Source organism: Plectropomus leopardus, chromosome 5 (assembly GCF_008729295.1).
Source record: "Plectropomus leopardus isolate mb chromosome 5, YSFRI_Pleo_2.0, whole genome shotgun sequence".
Classification (NCBI taxonomy): Eukaryota; Metazoa; Chordata; class Actinopteri; order Perciformes; family Serranidae; genus Plectropomus; species Plectropomus leopardus.
This window is the reverse complement of record NC_056467.1, coordinates 12409295-12428658: the sequence shown is the minus strand read 5'-3', so window position 1 is coordinate 12428658 and position 19364 is coordinate 12409295. Positions and strand designations below refer to the sequence as shown.

The 19364-nt window shown below is 39.8% G+C and overlaps 1 protein-coding gene across 1 annotated transcript in view; it reads left to right on the top strand.

Moving 5' to 3' along the window:
• megf6 (multiple EGF like domains 6) overlaps positions 1-19364 on the top strand; it is a 65469-nt gene that overhangs the window by 15476 nt on the left and 30629 nt on the right. The window contains exons 5-15 of the mRNA XM_042486634.1: positions 5209-5331; positions 10835-10957; positions 11912-12037; positions 12862-12984; positions 13752-13874; positions 14841-14978; positions 15125-15247; positions 15651-15773; positions 15854-16090; positions 16241-16369; positions 19121-19249. Coding sequence (XP_042342568.1) covers positions 5209-5331; positions 10835-10957; positions 11912-12037; positions 12862-12984; positions 13752-13874; positions 14841-14978; positions 15125-15247; positions 15651-15773; positions 15854-16090; positions 16241-16369; positions 19121-19249 — 1497 coding nt within the window. The remainder of the gene's footprint in view (positions 1-5208; positions 5332-10834; positions 10958-11911; positions 12038-12861; positions 12985-13751; positions 13875-14840; positions 14979-15124; positions 15248-15650; positions 15774-15853; positions 16091-16240; positions 16370-19120; positions 19250-19364) is intronic.

The following is a 19364-nucleotide window of genomic DNA, read 5'->3' as shown; positions in this document are numbered from 1 at the left end:
ATACAGGTTCTAAAGGTAAAATACCATAAGTGTTTGGTTGAAACATGGCTAAAAGAAGGGCTGTGTTTTAGCTAAGGAGGGTCACAATGCTTTATAATATTTTTAATAAATTATGTTTTTGCTTATTTACCTAAATAACATTGGTAACCAGCTTGTTTCTTGTGGGTTTGCAGGGATGAATGATCTGTTGTCCTTGAACATGAATGCTTGACAAGAATACAATCATGAGAGAACTTTCTCTTAGTGCCACAAGCATTTTTGCTAAAGATATGAAGATTATGTGGTGTGTTAGATGCATTGTGAAAAAGGACTCAACTTCTTGTTTTGATAATGTCCTATCTTGTTTTTTGAGACCTTTTATCTTTGAGAATAAAAGGTCCCATAGTGACATTTGGCAGGTTTGTGGAGACTTATAGAAATAATTGGATGCATGCATATGTATGAATGCGGGTGGCCTGTGTAATACATTCAAATGCACGATAGCTGAACCACGGCAGCGGTTATCTTGAAGTCTTAATGCCAACATGTGTCAAGAGTAACACTGTTCAGATCCAAAGTCAGATGGGATTGTTTCCATGATTACAGCCCTCCGGCATTGTGTTGGTCACAGTTAATCTGATTGTCTGAGTTCTGAGAGACAGCAGAGCCTTGAGATGTACTGGGTTAATAAAGCAACAAACCAATAAAGGTTGTGGTTCGCAGTAAGTATCTGAGAGGTGTTGTTATGCGTGAGGTGAAGGTTTAACACAGTGCCCCATCTGGAACTATTTATGACTACTTTTCTTCTACTTTTTTCCAGTTTATGAACAACAGTGACGATAAAAGTAGTTCAGTATGAGAGGTCAGGACAACGTGGCCATAGACTGTAGAAAACCAGCATCTTTGACTTCAAATTCCTGAAGACATGTTTTTAAGATTGGATTTGGGTCAGTCACTTGCCACCTTCTTTGTTGGTTGTTGGAGCAAAAAAATCAAATTTTGCAAGCCTGGATAGCTCTCTTGTCAAGGATTTTTTGTAGGTATTAAAAGGTCTCAAAAGTCATTTAATATGTGCTGAATAAGTGTGCATGTGGATTCTTCTCAGTTTTGTTTTCAGAGCAGTTCTGTTCATCTGATCTCATCCAACAGTGTAAAGTTTTGTATTCCTGCATATTTTAGTAACATTTTAATGAATTTTCATTCTCCGTAGACCTGTAGAAAAGTGATAATTGTCCTACTATTAATCTGTTTTTGCTATTAATAAGCTCTCTTCTTCAGCTTTCTTTCACTGATTGTTGTACAAACTACTAGAGTATTTTTTTGGGCTGTATCCACAACTTATGGTCAGTGAATCTACTCATATTTCATTTTATCTTCAGCTCAATCCCTGAAGTCTCTCATATGATGATACATTCTAGTTTAATCTGGCCTTGAAGGTTTGATCCAAGAGTCATCGCACTAAGAAGTCAGCTATTCTTGATCATATGTTAAAATACTTTTACTCCAGAATTATGTTCATTTGACCACTGTCAGGTTTGGCCAGAGATGCAGACTGTGACTGATGACTGTGAAAGGCCAAGCCACAAAGACAAAAATAGCAACTGTCGGAAACCTGGATCATGAAACTCTGGCTTCTGTCTTTGAGGTTTAATTTGGGCTAAAAGTTTTGTTTGCGGTTACAGTTTGAACAGGGGTTATAATTATGAATGGTGATGACGAGTTCTTGCAGTGCTGTTAGGTCAGCGTGTGGTGGGCATTGCTAATTTATCACATTGCCCAGAACCTTCTTAAATGCCCTGACAGGAACAGAATTAATGTTTGTTCAATTTTGTTTTTTCTCTCTGCTTGGCATCTTGATGGTGATGGCAAACGACCCTGAGCTGATATGGAGAGCTCATTAGTACTCTCAGGAGCTGTGGGATCAAAGCGGGGATGTGTAAGGGGCAGACCCTGAGGTTACTGGGCCACGTCACTCTCCTTTAAGTTAATGAAAACTGCAGAGCATGGTTATTTCTGTGTGCAACTATGTGTATTTGTGTGCACATTTTTCAGGGTTAGACAGAGGTTTTCTTAGACCCCCCTGGTGAAGGGGAATGTGCTGAATGCTGGACTACTGTGTAAGTGAAGGCTTGTAAAGGTCATGGCAGGGCAATGCAGCCAACTGCAGTGAGCAATGTCACCCTGCCATTTCATTATCCATTGCTAAACAGGAAAATGCTCATTACAACTGTTTGCATGCATATAATCCTAAAAAGCCAATTGCTCCTTACTTTGAATAGTAACAACCAATGCCTACCATACACTTGCTAACTCTGTATTTTGCAGTGTCACGAACTGCAAGACTACACCTAGATTCTTTTTGAGATTATTTCCCATCCTGCTTCTGGTGAAAAATATGATGCCAAACTCCCTATAGGAAATATGACATTTTAACAATTCCCTACGTGCCTGCAAAAACACATTTCTTATGGTCCTCCTAATCTTGGTTTGTCTTGAACAACTTTGATGTTCTGCAATGTCTTATGTGTGTCTTTGTCAATTGGTGTTACTCTTTCGGCTATTACTTGTCAATTTGTTATTACTAAGCCTATACTGTTACTTCACGCACTGAATAAGTTGTGACAGTTGTTCAAGTTTGTTTCTATGTATTTAAAATCAACCTGCCATGGGACAATGGAAATAAACCCCTGGCTAAAATCTTGCATATTTACATGTAAATTTTCATTAATATGCCATGTTCCATATTATAAATAAATAAATTGAAATTAATATTGAAAACACATTACTCTAGAAACAAAAGACAAAAGATGTCATATGATGATAGTATTCCTGTCAATCCTGAATCACTGTAATCTATGAAGATAAACTGCATTTGCACACAAACTTCACATTTTGGATTTCGACGGCTCGATTGACCATCCCCACTGGTTAGCCGCACCATTTCAGTGGGAGAAGACCCTGAGAATGAGAGGCAGGCCATTTCAAAAATTAAGATTTCTCATGATTAATCTCATTTTTTATTCCGACAATGGAAATTTGTCTGCTACAGTAAAATCACTTAAAAAGTTGTTTGGTGTCAGGCTGACATAAGATAGTAAGACAGTTACAAAGCTAAACCTAAATCTGCAAAAATCTGCCCCAATAAATTTTTTTGATTGTTATGTGGAGCTGTTGGTTATGTGGTGCTTCAGTGCAATGTGTGGAATCCCGCAGGACCTCAGAAACCAAGTGTGGGTGTGGCCTGAAAGACAAAAATGGCGACCCATCCTTAGTTTCTGAGGTCCTGCGGGATTCCACACATTGCACTGAAGCACCACATAACCAACAGTTCCACATAACAATCAAAAAATAGCCAAACATTTTGCAGTGTTTATGTGCTACTTAAGCAGATTCTATTACATAAGAATTGTAGATCAGGAAGCAAACAGTCAATAACCTTTTCAAAATCACTGTAGAAGAGAAACATTTGCACTGTGAGCTTGTTTACCTCAGCCGCTGTTCTCCTCCTATTGTTTGTTTCACTAACTGTAACAAATGCAGTCATCGCTCCATCTTCATGGGGAAGATGTGTGGGAAATATATGGTTGTAATAATCTAGCACCCCTTGTCCAGACTACTGTGCTTTGCATCCCATCAATTACAACGATCTGAATAGGAAGTCAATAATGCATCTCATATGGTCAGCTGGAGACAATTTGGTCTTAATGGACTGCTGTGGTTTTTTGCCATTTTGTGTCAATATATTTTCTCTACATGTTTATTTTTGTGCACACATATGGAGGCATTTTATCTGAGCAACAGAGTTTTTTTATAATACCGGTCAAGTTGTCTATGGTACATTGGTGTCTTCCTGGTTATAGAAACGGATAAAATACAGTGCAGACATAACTAGGCAGACCCTGAACGGAAAAACCGGAGAAAAATGGCAATGCTTGGAGTCTGCTTGTTATGTTGAAACCTAAAACAGATTGTTTACAGGTTTTTCACCAGAGGGGCCTTGGAGTGCCTTTATGTTGGCTTTTGTTTATTGGAAGTCTATTTAACTGTATGTGCTTTAGATTAACCTTTGCATAAATACCTAAACAGCAGGGGATTGGGGGCATGGGACATTACACTGCCGTTATTAAAGACTAAACAAATATTAAAAACCGTAATTACAAGCTTGGTAATGATCAGATGCACTTCCTTGTTTAGTGAAGTAGAGCCATAAGCAACTGTGGGTGAACTTCATAGAGTAACAGTCTTTAGTTTGATACACCAAGATTGTATAGGCAGACCTTGATTTGTCATGTGCTCTTTATCTACCCAGAAAAGCTGGCAAACGTCTTGTTCCTGTAAGGCATGCTGCTCCTTACCTCTCGCTCACTCCCTTTTTCTTCTTCCAAATTGTCTAGCCTGTTGTTCTGTTTCTTAAATTTCCTGTTATTCAGAGATAAACAAACTATTGCTCAACACACAGCCAAAGGGTCCCATTAAGTCTTTTAACAGATGGAAGATACGACTACAGCAAATAACTTTTCCTTCCCCCTCTTTTACCTTCCCCTTTGACAGAGGATATCCATGCAAGTGCAGTGCATTTCTCTGTTGCCATATCCTTTTTCTAAACCAATCACAAAACACTGTACCATCTGTAAAAAGATTTGGCTTTGTTGCTGCCACTAAGAATACAACCAACTACAGTGTTATTACAGCAATTAAATCAGGTTTTACAAATATCAGGATAAAGTTCATGCAAAGATATTTTTAACATTAAATGCAATACTGTGTACAAGAAAAATTGTATTTGCTCTTGCTTTTCACAAAAGGGCATAATAATTTCTGTTGGTTATTTCTAGTATATTCTTCATTTACCCTCATGTGGCAGCAGAGATTCCTCTTATGGCTTAAATACATGAGGCAAGGACCAACTTCAGACACATCTTTTCTGCTTTAAAATTTTAGTCCGCTATCCAAATTTAAAATGAAATAATTATGTCTCATATGCCACAGATCGATGACAGGGTCAGTCATATCAGTACATGTATAGTGAAGTATAACATGTATAAAGATATTGTGGCACAGCTGAAAAAAATCATTTTATAGGTGTAGGACAAGGAGACTGAGGGTTTTGATTGGAGTACAAGAGCTTAACAACAAACAAACCTGGAAACATTTAAGACCAGGATTAGCTGAAAGGGGTGTGGAAACCTTTCTGTTTATTATGTTAGTAATGAATCCTTTTTCTTTCAGATGTTAATGAATGTGAAGTGGATGATGGTGGCTGTGAGGGGTACTGCTGCAACACCATTGGCAGCTACTACTGCAAGTGTCCTGAAGGCAGTCGACTGGGGCCAGATGGCAAGGCATGTCACGGTAAGATGGACATCTGAAGCTATACTGGTGTGCACAGTCACAGACTTATACCCCTTCATCATCATCAGCTCACTTTCTTAAAACAGTTCTGTTCAGGACTTCTGTTACCATCAAGTGAAACACCACCACTTTTGATCAGAACAATTGTAATCACAGAAACAAACGCTAAATTAAATCTCCTCACTGAATGCTACAACAGCTTTTCTTTTGTGTTCTTAAACATTTATTGTTTATGTTGGCTTTAGGCCTTAATTCTCCCCTTAACAATATGGGGACCAACTCATTTAAAAAAAAGTGTTCACGGTGCCAATAGTGTTTCAAAACCCTACAGAGTCCTTTTTTATTCATGGTTTTCCTTCAAAACAGAACTTTCCAGCTATTGGAATTTAGATGAAAATCCAACATTTCTATGCCGCACAGCTCACATGTTGTTGTAATATTTCCTAGATGCATAAAATAAATGTGTACTTGGATAATATCTAAAAGTCATCCATTTGAATTCATTTAATGGCCCTTATGATTGTGCTGAAAGGTCAGGTCATTAAACTTACAATCACCAATCAGTCCACCAACTGAAGACCCACTGAGCGTCTAGACTTCAGGCTGTAAGTCTTAACCAACCACACAGGCAAAACCACTTTCTTTTAAGCTCCTTTTCTCAGACAGCGTGCTTTCGCAGTCTGGCCGTGTCATCTGACAGAAATATGCTGAGTTGCTCTTGGGCACTGAGGCCCATTTGTTTTTTAAGAGCTACAGGTGTACAAGTGCCCCTGACCTTTAACCTTTAAGACAGAATACTGTCACTTAGTAATGATTTAAGTCAGTGGAGGAGACAAACAGAAGCAGCTTCGGCAGCTGTGAAGTTCTTCTTTTACAGGCTTTTGTGTGTCTTATTTATGGGGAAAGACAGCGAGTTTGACTTTGAACAATAAACCTGTGAACAACTTGGTTTTTAGAAGTTTTTTTTTGATTTTGGAGACTTTCAAAGTTAAGCCCTTTTCCCACCGGATGAGAAACCCACCAACATCTTACTTTTGTATTTAATACTAAAGGTTTCAATCAACAGCCAAATGACTCTGCAGTGGTCATGGGTATTTATTGCTTCCAGCTCTGATTGTTTTCAATTGGCAGTAAAAGAAATACAATACCCAGGTGTTGGGCGCCCTTTGCTGGTGCAATGCAATGATGTGCTCAAACATTATTGAAAATATGATCTGCAGTGAGTTTGAGAGATAAACTGAGTAAGAGATATTAAAAAGATTAGGTCTGTCAGCATTATCACGTTAATCACAATGCGTTTTAAAGCTACTAGATGATCTGAGGAATCCAGTAGTACAAATCATGTGATGCCAGCTTCTCAGGAAGGGGGCTGAATAACACTTCAAAGTAAGGCTAAATTTTGATGATGGAAAATGGCATGGCCATTTCACAGGGGTCCCTTGACCACTGACCTCATAAAATCTGAGTTTAAATGGGCTCTATGGGTACCCATGAGTCTCCCCTTCACAGACATGCCCACTTTATGCAAGTCCCATGCAGCTCTTTGCTGTCACTTAATTCCTAATCAAGACAATCTGGTTAGAATTGCTTTAACTTGTCAATTTGGACTTCATAGCTGTTTTAAAATGCAAAATAATGGAATTGAAAACATATGATTAAAATGCAGTTAATTGCAATTAACTATTGAAAATGTGTTATTAATCACTAACATTTTCAAGGGCCTCCATGCTGCTTTGTACTGTTTATGGACCTGTGTTCAAGCTGGTCCATGTCGGACATTGAACAAAACAAACAAAAAAAAAAAAAGAACAGAAAGGCATACTCATCTACTGCAGAGACGTGCTATCCTGGTCTCCTGGCAGTGGGCAGTCTACCGTCTTTTTTTAATCGGTTTTCCCATGTTTAAAAATGTGCATACACATACTAATTTTGGGGGAAAATGGGTTCTGGAAACTGATGTGTGATTAGTGAGCTCTCTTCCCCTGGCAGAAGGGTCTGTTGTCTAGAGATGTCTTGTTTTTAACGTTAAGATAATAACATAGTCAAATTAGAATTATTTGATCATGTTGGTCATACTAATCACTAAAGCAAATAAAATACATTAAATCCTGTGTTACAGGGTGGCTGATCTGATCCTCTTTTGTTTTTAGTAAATCCAGTTCCTGTGGAGCTCATTCTTAAGACCACCTGTTCATTTCTCTCTGCCACTAAAGCAGCGCTCCCAAATGTTTGGTCTGCTACATTGTCTGGTTGTAGATGCTAGCTCAGCAGCTTCCTTTGGAGCCAGACGGTGTCACACGATGCCATTCAGACCTCGTGGCCCTCGACCCCCAGCACCACCACTTCCACTCCCGCCCCTCACACACACACCACCTCACCCACCGGTTAAAAGCAGCCATTGTGTGTCTCCCATTGAAATCCTTTCACATGAGGAGACCAATAAGTATATTAACCTTGACAAACCTCCCCCAGCTTCTTATTGTTTTGCATGTTAGGCATCCTCTACAATAGCTGCCAATATGTTAAAGCACAAAAGGGCCCTGAGTGATGGACAGTTCATGAATATGTGATTCTTCATTGGTAGTGATTATTTGTGTCATTGCTCAGTCAGGCGGATGTTCAAATAAACTGGTTGAACAAATATGAATTCCCTAAACCCGATCACACTAGTCTATGTACGGGGTATGAAAAGGATTATTTTACTGGTGAAAGGCCGCCACTCTAACACCCCCTCCCTTTAGCTCCTGTTATTGGAAACAAGTCTTGAGATAATTTTGGAGATGGTTGTTCCCACGGGTCTACCAGAGTGGTTAGAGTGCAGAGAAAGAGACACACACGCAAACTATTTGAAAATTAGTTCCAATATTTACACTTCTCGGGAAGTGCTTTGACCTCTGAGGAACCTAAGTGATGGTAGCGTTGCAGGCTGAATAAACTAAACCAAATGCTCTTACTGTTTAACACCCACCCCCCCACACACTAACACACACAACCCTAAAAAAGGGAAATTGCAACATTTTTTTCTTCTCTTCGCGCACGTCTACTCTGTCATCACTCGTGCAAGCTGAAAAGCCCTCATGAGTCAGAGATGACAACTGGGAAGAGGTTAGGGAGGGTGTGTGATGTGTTGTCCAGATGTGTAGTTAAGCCTGATTGTCCTTGAGTGTTCAGGTATGTTGTCTTCTCTGCTTGCTTCTGTTTCCGTGGAACGTAAGCTTCAATCTGACACACATGCAGCCAGATGCAATTCTCTGCTGTGCAGGAAACAAATTGATTGCACGCATGCTACTGCACGAACAGCATACTAAGCCATTCATCATTCACCCTGAAGACATTATATATGTGTTTTCTTTTCCTAGAGGACTCAGAGCACAGAGTCAGTGTGGTGTCCTGTTGGTGGTGATTCAGTGTCTTACTGAAAGACACTCTGAACTTTAAAAAATCCTTTGCTCTAGAGTAGTGGAGGGATGACTTTTATTTTTATTTTTGTAGGCGTGTGCAACAGTTAGCATTGCCCTGGTTCCCTTATCAAAAAGCCTATGGGATTCTTCCACTGGATTTTGGATTGCAGCAGAAAATAAGCCCTGTGGCAAACAAATGTTAATAATACTTACACATTGTATTCAGCATGATCATTTTCACAAATGAACACAGCTTTTATGATTCCCAAAGCTAATGTTAGGCTGTAGGCCTAAATGAACTACACTGTGGTCTCATGACATTCATTTTGCCACCACAACAAGGCTGTAAAGCTGTGTTTGGTGTGGTGATGCTCTGTAGCCTCATTTAGCCACTTGTTAGTAACCGCCTTTGTCAAGACACCCGGAGGCTTTAAAATTTGTGAGTTGGGTATATACTGATGTATTTTATGTTGCGGAACAAAATGTGAAAGTCTCTTAAGCTTGTTTTAACCGCAAACCTTATTTCAGGTGTCTAAAAAAGCCCATTCAAAAAGAGAACCTATTGACTTCAAGACAAGGGAACCAGGAATGCTAATATGCTAGCTCATTTCCGGGTTTTAGGACTTATCAATGGGAATGATGTCACATCCGAGTTGATTGCATTCCAGTACAAGCTGGAAAACAAAGATGTTGTTAGCATGCCAATTCTAGCTAGGTTAGCCATTGTTAGCATCCCAGTTGATAACACATTTTGCTAAATTTGCACTTACAAACTGCGAAGAAATTTGTCTACAAATAGTATAGACAATACTGTGTGTACGACTTTTAATGAGACATAAATAAAACAGAAGCACTGATAAACAGTATATTACCGCAGCTTTCACCACTGTTCATTCAAAGGGCAGTCAACTTAGACTTTGAGGTCGGGGTTGGTGAGGTGTCTTTGCATCTTTTCTGTTTCTCTTTTATGTGGTATCTGAGTAATCAGAAAAATTAGTTACCTGTTGGGAAAATTCACATCCCATGAATGCCCTGTTAAGTAGTAACAACAAATTTTTATGAATTCATATAATGCATATTCATTTTTGCTCACATATAATTTGTGATATGGTGTGACCTAGACAAGTTAGATAAGTTATTTATTAGCATTAGTCAGGTAAAGCAATATTTTAGTAGTTGTAGGGAATGTATTGGTGCAACAACAAGTCTGGGACAAAAATACCTTGTAATATAAAGTTTGAGCTGTGTCAGTATACTTGGAAATCAATATGAATCTTTACTGGGAGGTAAAATGCTTTAAGCTATAAAATACAACACATCTTCTTTGTAGTGTCCATGTTGCTTCCACATTACAATTTAAAAGCTCATGAACACACCAAAGTTGTAAGAACCACTTCCCAACTCGGGAAATGGGACCATCCGAGGCCCATGTGAATGCAGCATGACTTTGGAGCGTTTCAGTTTAAATTTCCAGCTCAGAAACTCCAACTTCCCAATGCAAATTGAACGCACCAACAGTAGGCCTTAAAAGTTGACAGCTGAACTGTACATGCAATGCTTAAAAATAGATCTCTGCATAAAACAGACTGGAAAACAATTTTGAGATCTGGTCAGAATTATACAATTGCAGCTCTTTAATTTTGCAATACTGAAAATGTGTTCTTCATTTTCCTCTATTTGGCTCACTGCAGATGGAATGTTTAATTAGACCAACTCATAGTTGGATGTAAGATTTTTTACAAAGGATGCAATAAATGCCTTGTTTCTTAACTAACCGCTTAATTTAGCTTCCATTTATTTCAGCATTTTTTTCCAATAATCGACCAAAGCTCTCAATCTGTCATCGTTCTGCCAAGCAGAGAGGCAATTTATATGGGTTTCTAATTATGCCATGTTAATGACGAGCCTTCTTATAAATGAAGTCCTTGACACAGTCAGAAGCAGACTGACATTCCTAACAATTCTGATGTTTTAATGTGAAGTTATTGTGCAGTCTTGTGGTTTATGGTCATACTCAGTTATATGAATACATCATTTTCCTAATGAGCATTTGTCTCTGCCTGCTTTTGAGTGTATGTATTTGTGTATATATGTGTGTTCAGATTTAGATGAATGTGAGGAGCTCAATGGAGGATGTCAGCAAACATGTGTCAACACACCGGGCTCTTATCACTGTGAGTGTGGCGAAGGCTTCCGCATGCACACTGATGGTCGGACCTGCATTGGTAAGCACTAATCAGTATTTATTGCACTTGTGGTAACCATTTTAAAAGTCTTTCCACTTCTTCCCACGCACTGCATTTTTCCCTCACTGTTGGATTTTTGCAAACATTTCCTCAATGGTACAGATGAATAACACCAATACAATGCAGATAAAAAAATAGGTTTCCAAAGTTAGAGTTGCTCCTTAAGGGAATAATTTTGAGAAATATGATTAATCTTTTTCTTTTTTTTTTTACAAGAGTTATATGAGAAGATTAATACCTCTCTCACATCTGAATGACCTGTAAAGATTGTAGAAAATGAATGTATTAGAACCATAACTACCAACTTGGGAAAAATATAAGATTGTAAAGTACTTTTTCTTCATTTTAGCACCATAAAACCTGTAAGCAATGAGAGAATCTGCTACTTGCTGATAATCAGTACTCCTCTGTTGCTTGTGGTTTTATATTTTATTCTTAATACTCCCATTTTTTTGACTGCAGCTTTGCGGTAAAGGCTAGGGATAAAGGCAGAGGGATAGCTAATTGTGTCTGTTGAAGTCATCAATGTTAGAAGCCAGCCGTTCTCTCCGTTTTACAGCCCGTCTGTGTCATCATGTCTGTGTTTAGAGCCCCCAGAAGGCACACGGCTGATATTCATATTTGGCACATCATTAAATCACAGGAGTAATGGGATGGAAAGATCATTAGAAAGTAACAAGGGGTACCCACTGGACCCAGTTTAAATATCATTTTCCAGATTCTAGCCTTTACCCAAGAGTTTTCCATAATTACACGGCTGCAGTTTAAAGTGTGAAAGCCATTTTAGATTGCCAACAAATTCAATTGTACCTGTCGTCCCATATGAGTTCAGATTTTAAATATCCTGTAAGTGGTAACAGTTTCATCCATTAATCCTGACGGGTATTTATGCTCATTTATCATGTGTGTTTCTGTGTCTCTCTTCTTTTTAAGCTGTGAACTCGTGCTCTGTGTTGAATGGCGGATGTGAGCATAAGTGTGTGGACATGGGGAACAATCACTACAAATGTGAGTGTCGAAAGAACTACCAGCTGAAGAGAGATGGGAGACACTGTGAACGTAAGTCATTTTGCCAGAGATGTTTTCGCATTGTGGGAAGATAGAGGTCATTAGAGTAGGTTTTCTTTCTGATGTGAGTTTGTTGCTTATAGTGTTAAAAATTGGACTGAATTGCAGCAAAAATAAGGATTTTTGTGGCTACTGCTGATGTGTAAGGTATGACGATGTAGAGAGGAAAGGAATTTGAGAAGCAGCTTTGGAAAGAGTCACTGTACAGTTAAGAGCAGTTTAGATTTCTCCTCCTGGGTTTTAAAATACTTTTGCTTTTGCTGCTTCTGTGTATCTGGATGAGAAACTTTTTTAGATTGTATACCTTGTTTATTTATTACCTTTTTATTTGCCTATTTATCTTAACGTGATTATTTATTACTATAAATTTGATTTATTACCACTGCACAGCACTTACTTGACCTGACAATGCATTTATTTGTGGTGCTGCTTTTCAAACGCTTTCATTGTCTGGTTCAGTGTGGCAGGAGTATCTTTTTTTCACTGAGCTGGGGAATTTCTGTATTTCTGTATATATTTCTGATGTTGTCCTTTATGTATTTGTTGTGTTTTGATGCCTGCTGCACCTTAAATTTCCTTCAGACCATAAGGTTGAAGTTGAAATGTTTTACTATCTTTCAAATATCATAACTGGACTCACCTTTGTGATGTTTCTGACTAAAAAGCTGCAGGAGTCAAACTTACATGTTAATCTGGAGTCAAGATTTCCATGCTCATGAACTAACCAGCACGGTCAAAGCATCACCTGCTGGGCTGACCTGGCTTCATTTGTATGTGTGTGTGTGTGTGTGTGTGTCTGTGTGTGTGTGTGTCAGTGAGGGACCCCTGTGAGGACAGGAATGGAGGCTGCGCCCAGCTGTGTCTTTCAGAAGGCGGCCGGGTTCACTGCAGCTGCCGACCTGGTTTTACACTGGCTGGAGATGGCAAGCACTGTGAAGGTGAGGAATCACACACCCATACATTCATGCTATACACACAAAAAAATAGAAAGTGGATATACGAAACAAGCTCAAAAATACCTTGCCCTGGAATCTGCTTCAATTCAAGCGAATGACATTTATGATTTTTCCATAATATGTGGCCACACTAAAGCTCCTCTTAAAGCAAATCTGCACTACAGCAGCCCTGTATTGATTTAAAAGGCTGATGTTGGAAAGTGTTCTCACTAACATCTGCTCCTCCTATGGAGGACAGGAGAAGCCAGAGAAATTTGAGACCTGACAGAGCCTTCCTGCTGGAGGAAGTATTTGCTACATTGTTTGGAAATCTTTCACACATCCAGATTTTTTATGGGAGCATAGTTTTGTAGTGCTCACTTAGCTTTGTGACAGTCTGTGTGTGGGTGGGTGCGTGTGTTTGTTTCAAAAGTGTGTGTTTCTGTTGCAAGATGAACCATAATAACCCGGCTCATTCTGGTCCTAAACGTAAACTGCTATTTAGCCAAAAGGGTTAGGTTACTTAATTTTACTAGCAGAGGACAAGAAGACATATTTCAGCTCTGGAAGGCTTTGGACTATGTCTCATTATGACCCAGAAATTTAAACTTATGTTTTACAACTTTGGAAAGCAGATATTTCATATGAATTGTTGGCCGTCATGACTTTCTTATGCTTGTTTGATATTGTTTTTTTTTTTGTTTTTTTGTGTGTGTGTGTGTGTCTGTGCGCGCGTGTGTGCGTGCGGGGGTGTGTACATGTGTTGGTAGACATTGACGAGTGCAGATCAGGCCACGCCAAGTGTTCCCATGGATGTGTCAACATGCTGGGCTCCTTTAGCTGTGTGTGTCACCCGGGCTTTGAACTCGGCGCTGATGGCAAACAGTGCTACCGTAAGGAAAGAACTGTTATATTTGTGCAAAACCCACCAGTGTCTTTTATTTTTTTGCATACTATTGCTTTAATGTGTCTAATGTACAACAATTTGTTGCCAACTGATATGTAGAACTGGACAGAGCAGACTTGTACTTTAAAAGACCAGTTCACCCCAAAATCTAATTTGTCAGTCTAAATTATTAAAGTGTGAGTTGCAGAGTGTTTGAGACATCAGCTGTAAAGATGTCTGCCTTCTCTTAAAAATGCTTGCATCTACTGCTAGCTCACCAACCACCACTGAGCTAGCTGATGAAACAGCTCAGCTGAGGAGGACGCCATAAATGTTTACATCTCGGGCTGTCCCGAGCACGAGCTTGTGGTCCATGAGTAGATGCACACTTAGTTCTGCATTGTGAATAGTTGACAGGTTTAGACCAGTAGAAAGAAAACAGTTCCTAAATGTAACTGCTAACAAAAAGGTCTGTGAGTGTCTTGGGACAGTTGAGTTTGAGTTTTTCAAATGTATTTTTTGGTGCTTTGAATACCACAAGCCAAATGCCATTTATTTCCATTATATTGGAGAGAAACCAAGCATCTCTAAGGCCAATATTTCCGAAAAATCAGCAACTCACTCCAAAACAATCTAGACTGATAAATAGTGCTACATGTAAGAGAAAAAAAATATGTTTTTTTTTTATTTTGGGGTGAATCATCCCTTCAAGGTAAAGACGTTCATAGAATACATCATTACCATTATAAGATCGTGGACTTCACATTAGTAGCTAAAAACCCTTAAAAATGCATAAATAAATGTACTTTGCCTTTCTAATTTCATTGCAATGTAGACTATATCCATGCTTTAGAATGGATCATTTTTTTGTTCTAATTATCTGCTGTAGGGACAAACAAAAAAAAGTTCACAAAAATGTGTCTTAACGTTGTTCTTATGTTTCAGCATTTTAATTGTGGTTTTGGTCCTCCAGGCATTGAGATGGAGATCGTCAACAGCTGTGAGAAGAACAATGGAGGTTGCTCTCATCACTGTGAGCACACCACCAATGGCCCGCTGTGCTCCTGCAACCATGGCTACCACCTGGACCGGGACAGGAAAACCTGTGTGGGTAAGAACTTTTCTTCTTCCTCCGAGTGTAGTTTGCCATCTTTGTTTATTAATTCCTCTTGTTTCAATTTCATCCCCATTGTGACTGTGCGTCTATACTTCTGGCCATGTATTCAAATCAACTCTACCACTGCGTGCCTTCCTCAGATAGTGATGAGTGTGTCAGTGGGGAGTCGTGCTGCCGTCACTTTTGTAGAAACTACCCGGGTGGCTATGAGTGCAGCTGCAGATCTGGCCACAGACTCAATCCAGACGGCTGTGGCTGTGATGGTAAGAGAACTAGATTGTTAGCAGTTTACCCAGTGTGGGGCTTTTAAGTGTTTTCTGTGTTGTGGCAGAGCTGTGCAGGAAACAAATTCCCAGTGGACACTTACTGATTGCAAATAAATGTAGTGTTCCAAGGGCATTTTAGAGCTGAAAACATTTTTGCTCTCTAAGTAGCAAACTTTATACAGTCTCGAGGAACTGCTAGATGGGTAGAAGAAGTCAAACTCTGAAGTGAAGCCAATGTACTCTATTTCGGAAAAAAAACTTACAAGGCCCACCTGAGCTTGACCTGTCTGTCATTGCATGTATGTATCACCAATAAAAGCCTATTGCGTGCATCCTGCGTTTTGCTATTATTACCCTTTCATTTTCTCAGCTGTGCATTGCTTATGTATTCTTCTGTTAGACATTGATGAGTGCTTAGCAGACACTTCGGGCTGTGAACACCACTGTGTCAACACCCTGGGAACATATGAGTGTTTTTGTGAACTGGGCTACCGCTTGGATCAGGACCAGCACTCCTGCGTTTGTGAGTGACATTTGTGAAATAGCTCTAAGTGTTTCAGTCATTTAAAGTGGTTCAACTCTAACTGTTCTTGGTGTTTTTAGCTCTGTATGGCAGAGAGCTGGACGAGGAAGATGAGGAGGGGGAAGAAGAGGACGAGCAGCTGGAGGTCCACAGATTACCAGACCTGCTGTTCCGCAAGGCTCCTCAGCTCCTGCAGTACACAGCAGCCTTGCACTCCCGCTATGATAGTGATGATGACTATGATGGTGGTGACAGTGAAAAAGAATTAGAGATCCAGAGGGAACGTCGAGGAGAGCTTCGACTGGACAGCAGCATAGGTACAGTAAAAGTGTGAGTGATGACACTAAGATGTATATCTGGTAAAAAAACAACAACATATAGATATTTTTTATTGTGTTATTAAATCTTCAGACCAGGTTATGAAAAGAAAAACATATTTTCTGTCATCCATGTTTTTTTTTTTCCAGTGTGTCTAGATGGCTCGTTTGGGGATGACTGCAGTGTGAGCTGTGAAGACTGTGTGAACGGAGTGTGTAGTGAAAACAAAGACCGATGTCAATGTTCAGCTGGATGGACCGGGATCATCTGCAATGAAAGTATGTATGCTCAATAGCACATTCAACAGATACATCCGTGCATTGTGTCTTAGAACTTTTTTTAGCTTCATATTTACAGACCAAAACTGTTTTTCATTAATTCACAAAATCTGCTGAGCAGCATCTTGAAAGCTCACTAATTGACATGTTATTTTGTTTGTTGAATCTGCACAAAACGTGGTTATATGGACCTATATTTTGGACCGGACCTCCTTTGTCTCTACTGATTGCCCGGCAACCTTACAAAGATGAAGGCTCAGGTTGTTGTTCATGCACTTTTGTTTTTGTATGGATCAAACAAGCAAAATATAACTTGTTAAACTATAAGCTTTAGAGGTGCCGGTGGGCAGATTTTGCTACCTTTGAACAGAGCCAGTCTGCTTCACCATGCAGTTTATACAGCATGCTAAGCTAAGATAACTAGCTGTTGAATGTAGCCTCATATTTACCATGTGAGTGGTACACATGGGAGGTATCAATCTCCTTCTCTAACTTTGTTTAAGAATGTGAATATTTCCTAAATTTTCAAACTCGTTCTTTAAATGTTTGGGCACCTGATTATTTCATTTTGTCAAGTGTAACGAAAGAAAATGAATGACTCTCTGGTGAAGACATGCTAATGGATGGGAAACCTAAAATTAATTAAAGTTATTTTTTTATGTCCAGATCATATATATGACAAGTAGATCATGTTAACAGTCCAGCACACACACGCACACACACACACACACACACACACACAAAACCTGGCTTTTCCCCAAAGGTCTATTTGAACTACCTACAGCAATGTGGTCTAATTTTAGAGAGAGATGAGATAGCTCCCTGCGTGCATCGATCCACGGCCATGTATCAAAACCTGTCGGCTCCTCGGTGTGGGAGGCTGGGTTGTTTATGGGCTCCAGAACACAAGAGCACCGGGGGAATCAATCTGTCTGCCTCTGGAGCGGGGCCAGGGCCCACAGCAAGAGCACAGCCCGAGGCCAAGGATGTCCACTACTGGGTTAGAAAGCAAGGCCCCGTTGTTCCCATCCAGCTCCGTGATTAATGGCTGTCTGAGGTCTGAACCAGAGTCAGGCTGGTAATCATAAGAGGAGAGACACATGGGACAAGTCCATTAGAAGCAATCTGTCACCTTTAGAAACATGCTCCTGAGTTGGTGGTATTCAGATGCACACCCTGGAGGTGATGGATCTGAACACGGGTAGCATTTCAAATGAAGAAGATCAACAATATTACTGCCTGAGGCAAAGATAGTAATTCTTGCAGCAGGCAAAAAACATAGTGGTCCATGAGGGGAAATAGCTGTATTGGTCAAAAGAAGTTTGGACCCTTTGTTGCCTAGAGTGAACTATTGTACAAATTTAGGGGTGGTAGAGCGGGCACCTCATATACAGAGGCTCTGTTCTTTCCGCAGCAGCTGTGTGTTTAACTTCAGCCTGCGGCCCTTTGCTGCATGTTTTCAGAGGGGGGGCGTAAAGAAACAGGTGCGAAGACGTGTTTGAGACAAATGGTGAATACATGTATATTCTGGCAGACATTATGAGAAAAAAAGGGTTTTTGAACTTTAAAGCATGTAAACATGTCCTAATAGAAACCCCAAATACAAGTATTAACCTAAAAATGAGCATGATACAGGATCCTTAATGTGCCAGATGAACAAAATTCATCATCGCACTGGCAATATACTATGTTGTACTTTAGACCCTTTTGTGCAATTCGCATCTGAGTTCGACCTCAAAAATTTAAATAAACATAAATTAATGCTTTAAATAGGCTTGGATCATGAAATAAATGTAAAATGATTGTAAAATAAGTTTCAACCTGAGCATCCTGGTGTGTGCTGGAACTTTAATTTACTTGATTAATGTGGGTTACCCTGCAGCGGCTGGCACCCAGGAGAGAGGCACGGGAGTCCCATGTTCTTTAAATAGACTTCTCTATCTTGTCCAGCTTCATCACTCTTAATGACAGATCATACTTAACATGGCAACAAAGTTAAAAAAATAATGGTTTTCACTTGGATCTATCCAATCAGTGTGCTTTACGCTAGCGCTCTGTTCATACATAGACCTCTATCTGTAAATTTTTACTATTTTGTTAGCAAAATTGAGTGCCTTTCTAATCACTGATGAAATACTTAACTCAGGCTAAAAAGAAAAGCAAATATACGAGAATCATATCACAAAGGCAACTTGTCACCTTTTCATATTTTGGTGGAGAAATTAAAGTGTTTTGTGCTATTTAAACAGCTGTTGCCTCAACATGCCTCAGCATGCCTTATTACCCTTCCTGCTCCTTCATTTTTATATTCATTGTGATGTATTTGTAGTGTCTGAATGCCGTTACCTCCATAGATTATTTTCAGCTGGATTATCTTCCCACGGAGTGACATAAAACTGTTGTAAAGAAAGTGTGACATGAAATTCAAGCAGACTTTCACTTGATGGATTGTAACACTTTAGCACATCTTAAACAGCCAGCTGGTCCGTGTTGTAATTGCTAACAAGGCCAGAGAGATTAAGAGTGTCAGGAGGGCGCGCACACCATGGGGAATGACAGGGTGGAAGGTGGAAGTGTTGACTGACTGCATACCCCTTTGTCTGGCTGCATTTACTCTCTCTCATATACGAGTCTGTTTTAGCGTCCAAGGTACTCCTACAGTTTGATTCATTACTTTATACTGCGATTGTTAAGGTGTCAATGTTCTTTCCCTGTGTTTACCTCTTCTCCCTCGCCTCTCTCTCTCTGCAGCTTGTCCACAGGGGACCTATGGACAGGCCTGTAACGGCCTGTGCCGTTGTCAGAATGGAGGTTTGTGTGACCCTGTGACTGGGAAGTGTTTGTGCCCCCCTGGGGTACAGGGCCAGCTCTGCGAGGATGGTTTGTACACACACACACACACACACATTCTTCTAAAGACACATAGGTGTGAATACAACAGCCAGGCTCCCAGGCTATGCTCACAGTTCCCAAGAGCTCACATCAACATTTATTG